Genomic DNA, 17,870 nt, shown 5'->3' with positions numbered 1-17,870 from the left:
AAATGTAGTCTAGCCAGACAATGCCTCCTCTATCTAGCCAGATAATAATCAACACCCTATCCTACAATTTACAAATTTGTCGGGACTAGGGAGTACTCTTTCCAAAAATCATAATCCCTCTCGCCTCAAACATGGGAGTCCTCGATCGCAATATTAATCAGTGTCAAGTCTTTCGAACAATTCCTGTTGGCTATTGTCCGTGATAACGACGGTCCGTTATCGAGTAATTAATTATTATCGGCCTGTCCGGCTGTCTGCACGCACCGCCTTTGTCAGAACACAACATCCACTCCCTTATATTGAAAGAAATAATTTGTTATGATTATTGAGATGTACAAAATAAAAAACGTGTGATGTAAACGATTTTTAGGAGTACCTAGGTAAAATATTATAATATTATAAATTTTATCATAATATAATCAGGGCGAGCGAAGTGAGACCTAGTATATCCCACAACCTGTATATACGGTAAAACTATCAGCCCTATCGAATGGCCATTAATGAGCTTTATCATAGTAGGTAATTTTTATTTATATGTATGTAGATGTGTTATCATCGGTCGGTCAAGGTTTGGTTACTATTAAAATATATTAAAAAAACTGCCTACCACGCAGAAAAACGACGCGAGCCCTCACAAAGCTCAGCTTTTAGCTAGTACCTAGGTATACTTTGGTTAAGAACTTAAGTATAAGACGTGTAGGTACTTGTTAATTTTAACTCGCGAAATCGGCTTGAAGTCATACTATAGAGCTGTTTTAACAAACGAAAGTGTATTGTGAATAATTGTCATTCGGTCATAGAAATTATTATTTTTTCTATTAATAATTATAAATTATTATTTTACATTTTATTATACTCGTGTTTCGTCCTCGAGATTAGTATAATTAGAATATGAACACACAGTAGTAGTAGCTAGTGTCTCCGCTTCAATCACTATGTTTAGAGGTTATAACTCTAAAAAAAAAATATTTAAAAAAACTTACAGTTGGTCTCTGGTATATACTCTATGGTTTGCTCGCTTTTCCTGTTCCGGTGGACTCCATTTTCCTCCTTCGGCCAACGGCGTTGATTCGACTTCATAAAGTATTTAGTGCTCGTCCGCTACACTAAATTCCGCGTTCGTGCTAAAATCTGTTAAAAAAATGCCAAAAAGGCGTAACCAAGATAAATTGGATCTAGTTTTTAAAAAATTACGTAAGTTGGAAAAACATTTTAAGCGCGATCGCCATGCTGAACAGGAAGATTCTTCTAGTCAGTGTTCTAGCTCTAGTTCCAGCTCTTCATCTAAATCAGATTCTCCGATGGAAGAAACACCAGGACCACCATATGGTATGCAGATAACTCATAATATTAATAACGTCCCTCGGGACTTCAAATTTTTTCCAGCACCCACGTGTTGCCTCGACACGTGGAAAGTTTTTCAGCATACATAAATATAACAATATATTGGGCATAATTATGAAAGATCCGCCTTTCACGCGTCACAGACGCGGTGATTTATAACGGAGTCTTGCTATGCAGCGCTTTTTAAATGGCATGAAATACAATGGAGCACGTGGTCGGTCTTCCCGACGGCTAAGGCATGCATACGCTATAGCCTTTAACCGGTTTCTCGCGTCACAACAGCTATCGCTTGAGCTGTAGGCGCGGTGTGTCCGTTAACGACGGTTTTCAGATAATAACATGCCTTTAACCGGTTTCTCGCGTCTCAACAATCTTTGCTTGTAAAGACGCGGTGATCTTCCGTTCACGACGGGTTTCAGAATATAATATGGCTATAACCGTTTTCTCACGTCACAACAGCTGCATTGGCTTGGATAGACGTGGTGATTTACGACGGTTTGTATCTTATTTCAGGTAATATGGCTAATGAGCCTAGCCAAAATGTGCTTCCCCAGACGTGTTACGCTGCTGTAGAGCCTCAATTAGAGGTTCAAATCAATTCTGATGTAAATTTGCTTCCAAGTACAAGCAATATTAATGAAACTGGTGAAAACCAGGGCACAAATGATGATTTTTCAGAAATCTTGGGCGAAGATCCGTCTTCTTCTGTTGCATATGGCCCAGATATCCACAAAGAAGTAGCTTCTAGATTCACCTACATAGCCACTAAAGGGCTAGATAAAGAAGCACGAAAAAATCTAGTAGAAAAGTTTCAAATACCCAATAATTCTAAATTCATAGCTGCACCAAAGCTTAATGCTGAACTAAAGGCTGCCATAATCGACACGGCTGTAAAACGTGACAAGTCTATTGAAATCAAACAATGCGAGATAGCAGCAGCTATCTCTTCGCTGGGGACTATTATCTCTAATGAAATCAAGTCGGGCTCGGATAAAGAGCTTATACAAAGTCTGATGGACATGGGTCGACTACTATGTGATATTCAATATAACCAGTCCATATGCTGAAGAAGCCTTATTTTAGGTCATGTAAGGAAGGAATTAAGAGACCCTCTTTCTTCAACTAATATAGAGGAAAACCTCTTTGGACAAAATTTTATTGAAACTATAAAAACTGCAAAAGCAGTTTCTAAATCAAGCTCTGATCTTAAACCAGAAGCACGTAGGAAATTTTTTTTCAGCAAGCTCCTCAAGAGGTAATTTAAACTCCAAGGCGAGGCCCACTACTCGCAGGCAGCAGACGGGCCAAACGCCACGCCAACAACAGCCTGCTGCGGCACGGACCAGACCTGTGACACAGAGAAGGAACGGTCAACCTTACTCGAGGTCATCCAAACAAAACCGCCGTCAGTAGACGAAGTGTGTTATGCAGGTAGACTTTCTTACTTTTATAAACAGTGGAGTTTAATCGCTTCTAGCAGTACTATTTTATCTTGGATAAAAGGCTACAAAATTAAATTAAGTCTATACAACAAAATTTTCCTCAAAGTTCCTCCAATTTATCTATGTTAGATGTAAAGGAATTAGAAGAACATGTTAACAGTCTAATATCAATTGGTGCTGTATCACCATGTACTCCTTGTGTCGATCAATTTGTATCCCGGGTTTTTCTAGTTCCTAAACCAAATGGTAAAAAAAGATTTATTTTGAACCTAAAAGAATTTAATAAATATGTTAATAAGCAACATTTTAAATTGGAGGATATTCGAACGGTGTTAAATCTCATTACCAAAAATTCTTATCTGGCAACACTCGACTAGGAAATATCTTCGTTTCTATATTGGTCACCAACTGTATGAGTTCAATGTTTTACCATTTGGATTATGTACAGCCCCTTATATTTTCACAAAAATAATGAAGCCAATTGTGAATATATTAAGATCTAATGGGTTACTGCCTTCAATTTATCTCGATGACTTATTACTGATTGGGGCTAGTTATGATGAATGTGCAAGAAACATAGATATTACGAAAAGGTTACTAGTGAACCTAGGGTTTATTATAAACCAAGAAAAAAGTGTTATGTATCCATCAAAGACAGTAAGATATTTAGGCTATGTTATTGACACACACAATTGGACTTTAAGTTTACCATGTGAAAAAAGAATTAAAATTAAAAATGAACTTTTATACATTATGCAATTAAAAAGATGTAGAATAAGAAAATTTGCAAGGTTAATTGGGTTATTAGTTTCAACATGTCCAGCCATAGAATATGGTTGGTTATATTTAAAACAGTTAGAGAGGTGTAAATATCTTAATTTAATGGAAAATAATGATTATAATGAGTACATGACATTACCTAGTTCACTTTTGCCGGATTTGAATTGGTGGCTTAGCTCCATAATGTATTCAAATAACAGTATCAAAGATGACAATAACTATTGTCTAGAAATATTCTCTGACGCCTCAACTACGGGGTGGGGTGCCAGCTGTGGAGACCAAAGGGCTAGCGGCAGATGGTCACAAGAGGAAATTCACTTTCATATAAATCAATTGGAACTTCTTGCAGCATATTTTGCCCTAAAGATATTCTCAAAAAATTACAGTAACTGTAATATTTTAATGAGGGTTGATAATACAACAGCTATTAGTTACATCAATCGTATGGGAGGTATACAATATCCTCATCTTTCAAAGGTAGCAAGGGACATTTGGCAGTAGTGTGAAGTACGTAAATTATTTGTTTTTGCTTCATATATTAAGTCCTCTGATAATATTATTGCAGATCAAGAGTCAAGAAGGACCCATCCAGATGTAGAATGGGAGTTGTCTTTACAAGGCTATGAAATATTACTAAAAAATCTTTCAGTAATACCAGTCATAGATTTATTTGCTACACGAGTAAACAAAAAGTGTGTAAAATTTGTTTCTTGGTTTAATGATCCAGATGCTTTTACAATAGATGCTTTTACATTAGATTGGTCCAAAATTGGTATTTTTTATGCATTTCCTCCAGTAGCAATTATTCCTAAAGTATTAAGAAAAATTATTGTAGACAAGGCTGAGGGTATTGTGGTTGTTCCACTGTGGCCTACACAACCCTGGTACCCTATGTTCTTACGCTTGCTAGCTTCTAAATTAGTATATATTGATTGTAATAACTTCTATATTCCTGATTCTAGCCATTGGAACATCCACAGAAACATTACCCTGGTTGCAGGGATTTTGTCAGGACAGCGTTGTTACAACGAGAAATCCCAAGTGCTTCAGCTGATATAATTTTAGCTTCTATATCGGAAAGTACCTTAAAACAATATGATGTATGCTACAAAAAATGGTATGATTTTTGTGTTACTAATATGATAAATATGTTTGAACCTTCAGTTCCTATGATTATACAATTTCTTACCAAGATTTTTGTAGATGGTGCCCAATATGGGACTATCATTTCATATAGATCTGCTCTTTCTTTTATCATTAAAAAATTACCTGATGATGATAGGATTTCCAGGTTTTGTAAAGGTGTGTTTAAATTAAGACCGTCATTACCACGTTATAACTTTACTTGGGATGCAGGTGTCACAATTAACTATTTAGCAACATTATTTCCAAATGAAAATTTGACACTTGAACAGTTAAATAAGAAGTGTGTTACTCTGTTGGCCCTAGTCACTGCACACAGAGTGCAAACATTGTCGAAAATTAAATTAAATGAAATAGTCTATTGTAATGATAAAATAATGATTAAAATCTGTGATTTAATCAAAACTTTAAGACCAGGTATGAAACAACCATTATTATACCTACCTTATTATTGTGAACATCCTGAGATTTGTCCTGCTAGTACATTAAGAGCTTACATAGACAGGTCTAAAGATATTATAAGACCAGAAAATTATCTTTTTGTCAGCTTTAGAAAACCATATAAAAATGTATCTCCTCAGACGCTCTCTCGTTGGATTAAAATTACATTACAGGATAGTGGGATTGACGTTTCCATATTTAAGTCTCACAGTACAAGACATGCAGCAACTTCTATGGCCAAGAAAATGGGCATTAATATAGATAATATCAGACAAGTTGCTGGATGGAGCGGCAATTCCTCTACCTTTGCTAGGTTCTATGATAGACCTATTATTGACAAAGACAACCTGGCCTTGGCAAATACGCTGTGTTCCTTATAAGGTTATACAAATAATAGAAATAAAATTATCTATTTGTTTATGTTCATTTATTACAATATTATGTATTACAGTGTTGTTTTATGGTTTTATATATATTTCAAATATAAAGTATTGTACATGATTTGTGATATTTATTACTCTAAACATCTACTGTGTGTTCATATTCTAATTATACTAATCTCGAGGACGAAACACGAGTATAATTAACGATCAAACGAACTTACCTGTACGTGAAGTTCGATCGTAATTATATGAGTGTTTCGTCCGAAGAGATTAGTATATCCCACCCTCCCTAACAGGTGTAGGTACCCATAGATAAAATATCACAAATCTCTCTCAAGAAATGAAGTCGAATCAACGCCGTTGGCCGAAGGAGGAAAATGGAGTCCACCGGAACAGGAAAAGCGAGCAAACCATAGAGTATATACCAGAGACCAACTGTAAGTTTTTTTAAATATTTTTTTTTTAGAGTTATAACCTCTAAACATAGTGATTGAAGCGGAGACACTAGCTACTACTACTGTGTGTTCATATTCTAATTATACTAATCTCTTCGGACGAAACACTCATATAATTACGATCGAACTTCACGTACAGGTAAGTTCGTTTGATCGTTAATTATTTGACATACATTTAGATCAAAGTAACATTGTGTTTTGTATTTTTTTCCCAAAATATGTAGGTAAGTATTTTTATTTCGGTATGTAAATGATGAAAATCAAAGACCTGTGAAAATAAAAAAAAGCTTATATCGCTGTATTTAAAAAAGTGTTAGTGCTTTGTACAAATACAATATTATAAATACTGTGGGAACTATATTATAAATATACAGTCTGTCAAGAAGGTGAAGTAATTAAAAAGTGGCAACATCGTAGTGTCATCCCTTTCAAATCAATCGAAAAAAAGGATGACACTACGATGTTGCCACTTTTTAATTTCTTCACTTTCTTGACAGACTTTACATAAAATAAATTAAAAACACTTCAAAAAGACTTGGCTTAAAGGTCTCCGTTACCAGACCATTAAATCTTAAAAAAAAATACAAAAGTCAACCTGACGGCTGACAGAACGATTTAAAAAGAAGAAGAAGTAGTCGTATAAAAAATTCAAAATACGGTACCTACATGTTTTACAGAAATATTAATAAAAATTGTATAACAGTTTGATAAATATGCACATTACTGTAAATAAATTTATTTATCAAAACTCATTATAGATCGACATTCAAAATGGACCATATAAGTCAATATAATTGGCAAGTATTCTTCAGTAATTCTTCTGTAGTATCTTGTTCAAAACGTGTTTACAAAACAATGTACTCAATCATAATTTTTATTTTCAGGTGCTTTTCACAACCTGACCTACAGTTTCTCAGAGTAGAGGACATTGAAAATAGTGTGACTGAAAAAATTCTTCGTAACAAATTCCGAGATCCCTTGATATCATCAAGTGATTCTGACGATGAGAAACCTTCTATTGACTGGGAGAAAATCTTCACCGAGAAACAAGCTGTAGGTTTTTCTTATTAATTAATTTTATTTGCCAATAAGAAGGCAGATTAAACTAGAAAGGAAAGGAAATTCCTTTGTCTTTGTCGAAAATTATGGCAGTCTATCAGGTTAATTATTAGAGATCTGAGATCCTGGCTTATTGCAATTCCTGAATCCTATAGCATGTATGATATAGCTGTAATAACTACTATTTATATTAAGTTTTTAATTTTTTTATAATGAATTATGATTTATGACCTATCACACTGTAAAAATTTTTTTTCACCTTTATTGTCCCTATAATATGTTTAGAATTTTAATCTTGAAAACTACACTACAGACTTTGCATTTTTTATAAATAGATATTCAAAATGGAGATTACTTATTTTAATAAATAAATAATATTTTTTTAAATATTATTATTAATGATATTATATTATATTCAAGCTGCCTACCTATTATCATTATTGATTACAAGCAAAAAAGGCCAAAAAAATCTGTTGTAAAAAATTTGTTGTATGGGAGCCCCCTTAAATATTAATATTATTTTGTTTTTACAGCAACAAATATACACAATCTGTAAAAATTTCAGAATTATAGCAGTTCTTGAGTTACAGCCTGGAGACACACAGACATATGCACAGACAATGAAGTCTTAGTAATAGGGTCCCGTTTTTACCCTTTGTGTACGGACCCTAAAAACGGAGATCACAATAACCTGGTCAGCATGTAAAATTTCAAATGTGTGTTTCAGGTGGACAAATTCCGCAGGCTGTATGTGCCAGGCTTAAGACAGGTGCCACAATATCCTAAGGTGTCAGCAATCACTCAACAACAGCACTATCAGTGTATGAAAGTGCTCTGCCATCAGAATCCTAATGTCCTTGAATTGGAGTTCATGCCGAGACCCACTAAAGGAGACTTCAGAGTGTTTGAAGTAGGTTAATTTTTATGTTATGTAAAAAGCTAAAGTAATAGATTATAGCAAATAATAATAGGTTTAAGTTTAAATATTTACACTAAGGCCCCTTACTGCAACTTTTATCAGCGATACAGTTGCAATGCAGCATCGATGCAGTCACAAATGGACCACCTTTACACACTTGCGCTACTTTAAGCATTGATACAGTCGCGATGCAGAAGCAAAAAATGCAAAAATCTGTCTAACGCGCAACTGTATCGATACTAACGCGCAACTGTATCGATACTAACGCGCAACTGTATCGATACTAACGCGCGACAGCATCGATGCAAAAACTGCTGGTGTCGCGATGCTATCGCGCGTTTCGCGAAAACGCGCGACTGCATTGTGTGTGCATGGGCGCTGTTAAAAGTCGCACTGTGTGCGACTTTTAACAGCGCCCAAGATGGAGCCTAAGACGTATTTTTTTATTTAAAGATTTATTATAGTCCCCAATGGGTCTTCATTTATAAATATTTGTACTTTATAATGTAAGTACATCAGAAAAGTTGATTCAAGGGCAATTGGTGCACTTGGGTTTTGTAAAGCCCAACCACCCATGATTAACATTGGCTTGATCTTACCCAACCAACATAATATCTCCAAGCCTCCAATAAATCAATTTATTCAACAATTTGCTTAAATTGTATGAAGGTCTTAAATCTTCACATTTTTTAGGAAATAAAAGCTACATATGAAAAGGAACAAAAAGAGTATCAAGAATGGGCAAAGTCACTCTGGCTCACCAGCCATTGTACCCGCGCCTTAAGACCAAAGCCACCCGTGGAAACTACTTATGAAGCAAGATTCAACATGAAAGCCCACGAGTTTGTCTCATATCCCAGTAATTATAAAATGGCTGCTCAAATACCTCTAGACTTTGTTCAGTCTAGTGAACTCATACATGATAAGGACTTAATTAGTGTAAGTATTTAGTATGTGGAATTAATTTATGGAAAAATAATTTATTTTGAACAATGCGTTCGTATTGTATTCGTCACGAAACTGTATTTAAAAAGTTGAGCTTTGTCAAACCCTGCCAATTCTTTTATGATCTATCTTCATAACTGACAATTCTGGTAGGACATTGGTGCTCTACCAGAATTGTCAATAAACTATTCTACAAAAAGTTGAGACATTCAGTATTAGATGCATTTCTATTGTTCTGTGTACAGTTACAACTTATAAGTTTTAGCCATATTATGTTGCAACATAAAAACAAAACTTCCTTTGCTCATAATTGAAAAAATATATAAAACCGGCTTTAATATAATTAAATCATCACAGGTGAACATAAAGGATCTCCCGCAAATACGATGCGAGCCGCTGACCAAGCACCAGACTATAATGAAGCATATCCCTGTCCCCGAACCATGTAACAAGCACAAGTGCAAGTTTGTACTGCCAAGTAAGTTAAAATAATTATGTTGATTGGTAAATAACTGTAAAAGTTACTTTTTTTAACCCCCGACAAAAAAGAGGGGTGTTTTAAGTATCATGTTATTATAAGTGGTTCTATTAGAAAAAGTAAAATATATCCCTTAATTGAAAATGTGTTCGATTTAGGAATGCAACTTTTGCTTGGAAATATTCATATCCTACTTCCTACTAATATTATAAAAGCGAAAGTTTGTTTGGATGTATGGATGTATGGATGTATAGATGTATGGATGTGTGGATGTATGGATGTTTGTTACTCTTTCACGCAAAAACTACTGAACGGATTTTAATGAAACTTTACAATAATATAGCTTATACATCAGAATAACACATAGGCTACAATTTTAACCGACTTTCAAAATGGAGGAGGTGTTATGTTCGTTTTCTTATGTTCAACGATTACTCCGCCGTTTGTTAACCGATTTTCAAAATTTTTCTTTTGGTATGTAGGGTATCATCCCAATTTGGTATTATATTCACAAAAGTGGTGATCTGATGAAGGATCCATAAGTAATCGAGGGAACTCCTCAAAATTTATGGGGAAACATGTGGTGACTTCGGTTTCGTGAGAAGTATTCTAAGCATATGCTACAAACAAGTAAGATTTTGCACCGAGGTATACCTGGTATACCGTGGTTCGGAAGGTGCTGAGAGAACTCCTGATTCTTTATAGATACAAGTTTGGCAGTTTCGGCGTTGTTTTAAGAACGGAAAGCATAATTATGCTACTATGCAAATTACATTCAACATCATCATCATCACTACCATAATATTATACCATGCATCATCCCATGATTATGAGCCTTTTCATAGTCTCTTAGATCGAGGCTCGAGATTGTCAAGCAATAATTTAAAAAAATCTACACTTAATATTATAAACCTGAAGAGTATGTTTGCTTGAATGCGCTAATCTCAGGAACTACAGGTTCGATTTTAAAACTTATTTCAGTGTTAGATATCTCATTTATCGAGTAAGGCTATAGGCTATATTATATTATATTATCACGCTAAGACTAATACGACCGAAGAAACTCAGGAAAATGTGGTAAAAACGGGGAAAATTTTAGAAAGGGTTTATCTCCCGAACTACTGGAGCAATTTTTATAGCAATATTTTGCACTTATATAGAGTAGACCACGTGGAAAGAGTATTTATAGCTATTTTTATTCGAAAATGTACGGTTTCTGTGAAATTCCTAATTTACGCGGGAGAAGCCGCGCGGGACATCTAGTACTTAAATATATTCTGTAGACTGATTAAAATGAAGCCTGCAACTATTCGTTTATGACGCGGTTAAACCATACTTATTGTGGCAATAAAAACTATAATCTATATTATCTATACTTCTATACTAATATTATAAAGAGGTAAACTTTGTTTGTTTGTTTGTTTAATTGTAATGAATAGGCTCAAAAACTACTGGACCGATTTTAAAAATTCTTTCACCATTCGAAAGCTACATTATTTACGAATAACATAGGCTACTTTTTATTATGGAAAATATAGGGTTCCGTAAGATATTTTGGTTTTTCTGACACAAGGTGAAAAAAATCAACCAGAAAAGTTACTTATTTTGCGTACGCTGCCTAAAGTATAAAAGAAAGAACCATACAATGTTCCAAAAAAGTAAATGTAGATATCTTAGATATCTACAAAAATGTCCGCGACACATTATACCTATCTATGTCGATTGAGGCACAACAACCATTTATTTTTTTAAATCTTGATTTTTTTTTTGGACTACATTTAAACGCATTTATTTTACTCATGCTGATAACCCTAATCAAAATAAATTATTTCATCACTAAGTACAGTTTGTGTAAATAATATTTTGTCTTTGAATGATTAAAATTGGACGTTTGGTTTAGAAGTTATAGCGAAATTAAAAATTACGATTTACGCCCGTTTCGAAGTGGGCGCTACCAAGGCGGGCAGGCAAGGGGGTGCACAGTAGCGAAGATTATGACCGGCCCTGCAGCTGGTGAATCCTACTTCCTACTAATATTATAAAGGCAAAAGTTTGTTTGGATGAATGGATGTGTGGATGTATGGATGTTTGTTACTCTTTCACGCAAAAGCTACTGAACGGGTTTTAATAAAACAATACACACAATGTGTGTTACAATAATATAGCTTATACATTAGAATAACACATAGGCTCACAGATATAATATTATAATAGGCTACAATTTTAACCGACTTTCGAAATAGAGGAGGTGTTATGTTCGTTTTTAGGGTTCCGTAGCCAAATGGCAAAAAACGGAACCCTTATAGATTCGTCATGTCTGTCTGTCCGTCCATATGTCACAGCCACTTTAACTATAAGAACTATAAGAGCTATACTATCGAAAATTGGCAAGTAGATGTAGTCTGTAAACCCCATTAAGATTTTGATACAAAAATGGAAAAATTATTAAAAATTTTAGGGATCCCCATAGGTACAACTGAAACATTTTTTTTTTATCTAACCTATGCATGTGGGGTATCTATGGATAGGTCTTTAAAAATCATATTGAGGTTTTTAAAATCATTTTTTTCTAACCTGAATAGTTTACGAGAGACACTCTTCCAAAATGGTAAAATGTGTGTGTCCCCCCCCCCTCTATCTTCTAAAGTAGGGGTATGATAAGTCTAAAAATAATATATAATGTACATTACTATAAAAACTACCAACGAAATTTGGTTTGAACGATATCTAGCAAGTAGTTTTTTTATACGTCATAAATGGTAAACCTTAAATGAATTTTCATTAAATCAACTGAAATATAAAAATAAATCAAAAACCCTTTAATTTCATTGAAATAAACCTTATTGCTGTTGCAGAACCCTTAATCGGCGAGTCCAACTCGCACTTGGCCACTCTTTTTTTATCTTTAACGATGACTTGTGAACCGATTTTCAAATTTTTTCGTTTGGTGTATAGGTTATCATTCCAATTTGGTACCATATTCATAAAAGTGGTGACTTGATGAAGAGATCCATAAGTAATCGAGGTAACTCCTCAAAATTTATATGGAAATATTATGTGGTGACTTCGGTTTCGTGAGCAGTATTCTAAGCATATGCCACCAACAATTAAGATTTTGCACCAACGTATACCATGGTTCGGACTTCGGAAGGTGCTGAGAGAACTCCTGTTTTTTTATAGATACAAGTTTGGGAGTTTCAACGGAGCGGAAAGCATATGCTACTATGCAAATTATCTTCATCTTAATCATCATCACTACCTTATACCGTTGTAGAACCATGTGTCGTCCCGTTTTGACACCGCGGGTAACACCGCGGGGCACAGCTAGTATACTATAAATAGATAGACATACTTTCGTCTTTATAACATGTGTAATAATATTAGTATAAATTCAAAATATACTATTAAGTTTAAAATTTGTAATGAAATAGTAAAAAATATACTATTTTTCTAGACGAGAAATCAGTAACAGAGCTACCACTAACCGAAGTTCAGAGGGAACTGGCTCAGTATGCTGCGGATAATAATGCTCAGATCATAGCCACGGAGAGCGCTCTCAGATGTCTGGTAGAGTTGGACCACAGCTGGATGTTACCTGTTGCCGTGTGCGAGGTGTTTGGACCTGGTGAGTGGTAACAGATAGACCTGGGAGCTTAGCCAACACGTTTTCTTCTAATTTTACTTCATACAATGAAATGTTCTACTTTTCAAGCCCTTTCATTTGATAAATAATGTGTCATCCCTACAGCTACAGCTTGGGAATGGGTTCCATACAAAAATACCCCTTCTCCTTTGAACTAATTCAAAAGTATTTTAAAACCAATTTATTTCAGATGGCGATACAAAGAAAGTGGTAGTACTAGGTAGCGATTTCGCTATGCAGAAGGAATCCGTACTCGTCAGAACATATAAGGCTTTTAAACTTCTATTGGAACATTTTTTGATACCGTAAGTATGTATATTGATTAGTTTCAATTGGGTTTTGTTTGGTTTAGGTTCGAACTACCTAAACAAAACAACAAGTTCTCTGTGTTCAATAGCGTAGATACTACTGAACACAGAAAATAAATTAGCTATTTAGATTTCTTTGTTGTTACTTAATTTATATAATATAATTCTTGGAAATTACAGACCTTCGGAGAGAGGAAAACTCCTAAATAGTCAGAACGAAACGAAACCAGAGAATGTAACAACTGACAAACCCGTAATTGACACAGGCTCAAGTGACGACGAGGATAATAATATGCTGTGTATAGACGGTAATGATCTTTTAAAGTAAATAAAAAATAGGTTTTATGACCTGCTTGATTGCTATGATTGGGGCCAAACCAATCAGCTATGGTCCAAGCTTGCGACCATAGCTGAATATAATATACTTATCTTGGATATTCAACTTATTTAATATTTAAAGCTTACATGAATATAATTATTATCTTTGCAGAAGCTGAATTGCAAATGGACGATAGCGATAGTGAGAACAATTTAGTAATTGACGATATGGACCCACAAAATATAGAAACGGAAGAATTGAATGGTCAAGCAGAAGAAAAAGAAGAGAAAGATAAAGAAACAAATACAAATGTAGATGAAGACAAGTCAGTTAAACATACCAAAGAACGAATAGGAAGGAAACAAAATGACAAACCAAACAAGGATGAATTCTACAACTGTTGTTGTAAAGGTGAGTGCCGTATTAAATATCAATGGTGTGTTCCAAAAAATTGCCCAGTACACTGTTGATGCATTTCGAAATAAACTGGCCAGTGAAGTTAAGTATGAATTTGATGGGATGTTCTCAGTTGCAAATATTACGAAAAATTATACTAATACGTCACACTTGTCTCACCAGTACAATATAGTGGCATAACAGGACAATATATACGTGGAAGAGCCATGCTTCGGCACGAATAGGCCGGCTCGACCGGAGAAATACCACGTTCTCACAGAAAACCGGCGTAAAACAGCGCTAGCGCTAGCAGTTTCGCCGAGTTGAGCGAGTTTACCGGAGGCCCAATCCCCTACCCTATTCCCTTCCCTACCCTCCCCTATTAGCGACGGAAGTTGCTTTCTATCAGCTGACCCGTTTGCTCGTTTTATTTCATTAAAAAAATGGCGTTGGATGCAAAACGTCATCAGACCTTTTTACTGGTTTATATTTCGGAACTTACGCCGAAAAACGTAGGTCCGCCTATGAATCAATTTCTATGATAGCACTATAAGAAAAAATGTATATATAATAAACAGATGACGGACCTACGTAGTTCGGTCCGTTTATGTCAAACCTGGCCGACAAGTCAAGACTAATGCTAAGTACTGACATGCGGTTTTGCTCGATAGTTTCACTCCAAATCGAGTAATAATTACTGTGTGGACCTCAAGACTGACAGCTCGAAGGCTCGCATCGAGTCGCTCGAAGGCTCGCATCGAGCCGGTTTGATAAAATGAAATATATCGATTTAGAATAAAACTATCGAGCAATGCTGAATGTGTGGACGAAAGCCCGAGCCGCGGGTTTTGCTCGACGTTATGGCTCGATCGAGCAAAACCGTATGTGTGTACTTAGCTTAACATTGAGTTGACACAGCCCGACCAAATAAAGTATTCTGATTGCAGACACACAGTTCGAGATGCCGCCGCGACGCTCGTACCGCAGGTGGCAGCTGCGGAGCGACACCGACACCTGCCACATAATAGTGCACTGCTCGCACCGGCTCAGGGTGAGTATACTCGGATGTTTGTTACTTCTGACCGTAGACTAAGGTTGACAAAGAGGTGAAATTTGATCTTGTTTTTTTTGTTTGATAGCTGCCATGATAGAGAGTGTTCTTAGCTGTAATTCATCATCATCAGTTTTGGTTTAGTTCTAAATTTCTCATCGTCTAGTAATAGTTATTTGACGTTGTTAGTGGCGGCCGAAAAGGAAGATCTTCCGACCGAGCGAGGTGGTATGCTCGGTCAGGCCGAAGCCCACTGACGTCATTTCAGACGTTGTATATATCTTGCCGTTCTCCGAAACTTCGATAGCGCGATGCAGGAATGTTAGGCGAATTGTGGGTACCGCCACATCACTCCCCCCCGAAGACCTGTGGTATTCTTCGATGCGCTTGTGTTGTCAGGTGTGGGCCGAAGCTACGCGTGCAATGACCAGGAGAGGGGGGACCCCGTGCTCTGCTTGCTGACCGGTCGGTGTAGTGAGAAAGCCCGATGATGCCGATGCGGAGTCGCCCAGGCCGCGGTACATTGCGGCTAGTGGACGATGTACCCGATGAGGCGATGCTAGCTGGCGCGGTGCGGAGGGGCAGGGAGTGATGATGATGAAGGAGGCGTGTTCTGTCGAGGGTCACCAATGTGGGATATGCGTGGTGGCCACAAAGGATCGGGGTCACCAATTTGACGTTGTTAGTGGCGGCCGAAAAGGAAGATCTTCCGACCGAGCGAGGTGGTATGCTCGGTCAGGCCGAAGCCCACTGACGTCATTTCAGACGTTGTATATATCTTGCCGTTCTCCGAAACTTCGATAGCGCGATGCAGGAATGTTAGGCGAATTGTGGGTACCGCCACAGTTAAAACGTTTATAATTTATATTTGTTAAATACTGTTTTAATTAAATACTGTTAAGCTAAATAAAATAAATTATAATTGCATAAGTATAAAAAATGCTATGCAGCATTTTTTGTACTTATGCAATTATAATTTGCATACGTCTAATCGCACGAACACAAACACCGTACCGAAGTCTGCCGAACTGAAACGACGACTGATCGGAGTAGGAGTTAAGTTTATTTTCGTTACGAAATTTATTGATTCGGTCGCCGCGCTTGAAGCCCGCGATAAAAGCTACGCAATAGCTTAAAAATAAACATTATCTCCTCAGGACGAAAGCGGGGAGGTAGTAGTGGAGCCAATACCGGAGTACCAGATTGATGTTGGCGCCAGCGAACTGTCCTCCGACCGATCAGCTGCTCTGGCTCTAGCGCTGCGCCTACGTCCCGCCGCCACGCTGCTCACAGGTGCGACAGAGATATGTGTGTGAGAGTGACAGAATGAGTGCAAGTTACTAATGTATAATTTTTTTTTTTTTGAAAACAATGTTACACTTTTTTGCTAAAACGTGTTTCTTACGCCGGTTCTTCTCGGTGGTAGGTCAACATGTAGGACATTCTGAAAGTATTTGCTGCAAAATTATTAAAAAAATAGACGTTCCGCACGGCTTCGCCTGCGTTAATTAGAAATTTCGTGGAAACCGTACATTTTTCCACAAAAAATAGTACGAGTATATGTCCCTTCACGTGGTCCTCGATCTATATCTGTGTCAAATAACATAAAAATTTCTCCAGTAGTTCGTGAGATAAGCCCTTTCAAATAATTTTCCCCGTTTTTTTCTACATTTTTCTCTGTTTCTTTGGTCCTATTAGTCTTGGCGTGATAAAATATAGCCTTACTCGATAAATGAGCTGTCTAATACTGAAAGAATTTTTCAAATTGGACCAGTAGTTCCTGAAATTAGCGCGTTCAAATCAAACAAACTCTTCAGCTTTATAATATTAAAGTATGTATGACATATGAATGACTTTATCAATGTTATAGTGAGAGTGGACAACGCGACTGGTGACGTCATCAGCTACGAGCGGCGCCGGCCGGCGGACGCGGACGCAACTGCGGCGCGACTCCACTCCGCAGTAACACATCTCACGCAGCTCAACACGGGACATTATGTATTGAAGCATGAGGTAAGTGTTTTGTGAGGCAATCTCTCGAGGTCTGTTACTTAGAATAAGGAATTTCCACTTTTTTGGCACAAATAATAAAGTGAATGTTTCACATTAAATCTTCATAATATACTTAGTTTATATTCGCTGTGTATTTTTTATAATTAAGTAAGTTTTTTTTCTCGTATCCCATATACGAGATAATTGATATTATTATGTTCCTTTTTTATTTCTTATCTTTTTTCAAAGGTGTTCTAAATTCAATATCAGTTATTTTGCTTAGGCTATGTTTTATAATCGACTTATCACTTATGCGCAGCCATCGCACGGCGCGAACGCTCTTCTGTACGCCACGTGCGGCGCGGGGGCGGAGCTAAGTCTAGTGCCGCAACGCGCGCCGCAGCCTGACGACGCGGCGCAGCTGCGAGTGCCGCCGACGTTAGCGCCAGTGCTGCTACCAGTACACAAGTAAGGGCCCTTTTCCTGTCATCTGGTCCGCATGCAAGTTGACCGCATCCTATCATTTCATAGATGCAGGGCCCCCGTAAGGGCTACTGGCGCCTGTGTGCAAAAAAAAAGATTTTGGCACCCCTTTAGGCAAATTTTTTGGGACCTTGGTTTTGGCGCCCCTAAAGATGGCAATTTGGCGCCCCTAGAGGATGGTGCCCGTGTGCATTGCACACATTGCACATATGGTAGCGGAGGCCCTGCATAGATGTTTTTCCTGTCATGCGGGCAACACGCGCGGCCATGAGCATGTAGTATATACTCA

The 17,870-nt window shown here is 36.8% G+C and overlaps 1 protein-coding gene across 4 annotated transcripts in view; it reads left to right on the top strand.

Moving 5' to 3' along the window:
• The first annotated feature begins 6,649 nt into the window (after positions 1–6,649).
• The window catches only part of LOC121729173 (protein transport protein Sec61 subunit gamma), a 28,136-nt gene continuing 16,915 nt past the window's right edge, over positions 6,650–17,870 (top strand). For 3 of the 4 annotated variants that reach the window (XM_042117605.1, XM_042117604.1, XM_042117603.1), the window contains exons 1-13: positions 6,650–6,785; positions 6,873–7,041; positions 7,775–7,957; positions 8,660–8,905; positions 9,269–9,389; positions 12,844–13,014; positions 13,223–13,337; positions 13,521–13,648; positions 13,831–14,070; positions 15,003–15,106; positions 16,264–16,399; positions 16,977–17,119; positions 17,418–17,566. In XM_042117605.1, coding sequence (XP_041973539.1) covers positions 6,760–6,785; positions 6,873–7,041; positions 7,775–7,957; positions 8,660–8,905; positions 9,269–9,389; positions 12,844–13,014; positions 13,223–13,337; positions 13,521–13,648; positions 13,831–14,070; positions 15,003–15,106; positions 16,264–16,399; positions 16,977–17,119; positions 17,418–17,566 — 1,931 coding nt within the window. In that variant the 5' untranslated portion in view covers positions 6,650–6,759. The remainder of the gene's footprint in view (positions 6,786–6,872; positions 7,042–7,774; positions 7,958–8,659; positions 8,906–9,268; positions 9,390–12,843; positions 13,015–13,222; positions 13,338–13,520; positions 13,649–13,830; positions 14,071–15,002; positions 15,107–16,263; positions 16,400–16,976; positions 17,120–17,417; positions 17,567–17,870) is intronic. The other variant, XM_042117607.1, reaches the window with a different exon arrangement.

The sequence above is a fragment of the Aricia agestis genome, chromosome 7 (genome assembly GCF_905147365.1).
Source record: "Aricia agestis chromosome 7, ilAriAges1.1, whole genome shotgun sequence".
NCBI classification, from domain to species: domain Eukaryota; kingdom Metazoa; phylum Arthropoda; class Insecta; order Lepidoptera; family Lycaenidae; genus Aricia; species Aricia agestis.
Note: the sequence above shows the minus strand (reverse complement) of the source record. Positions and strands in the feature narration are given on the sequence as shown.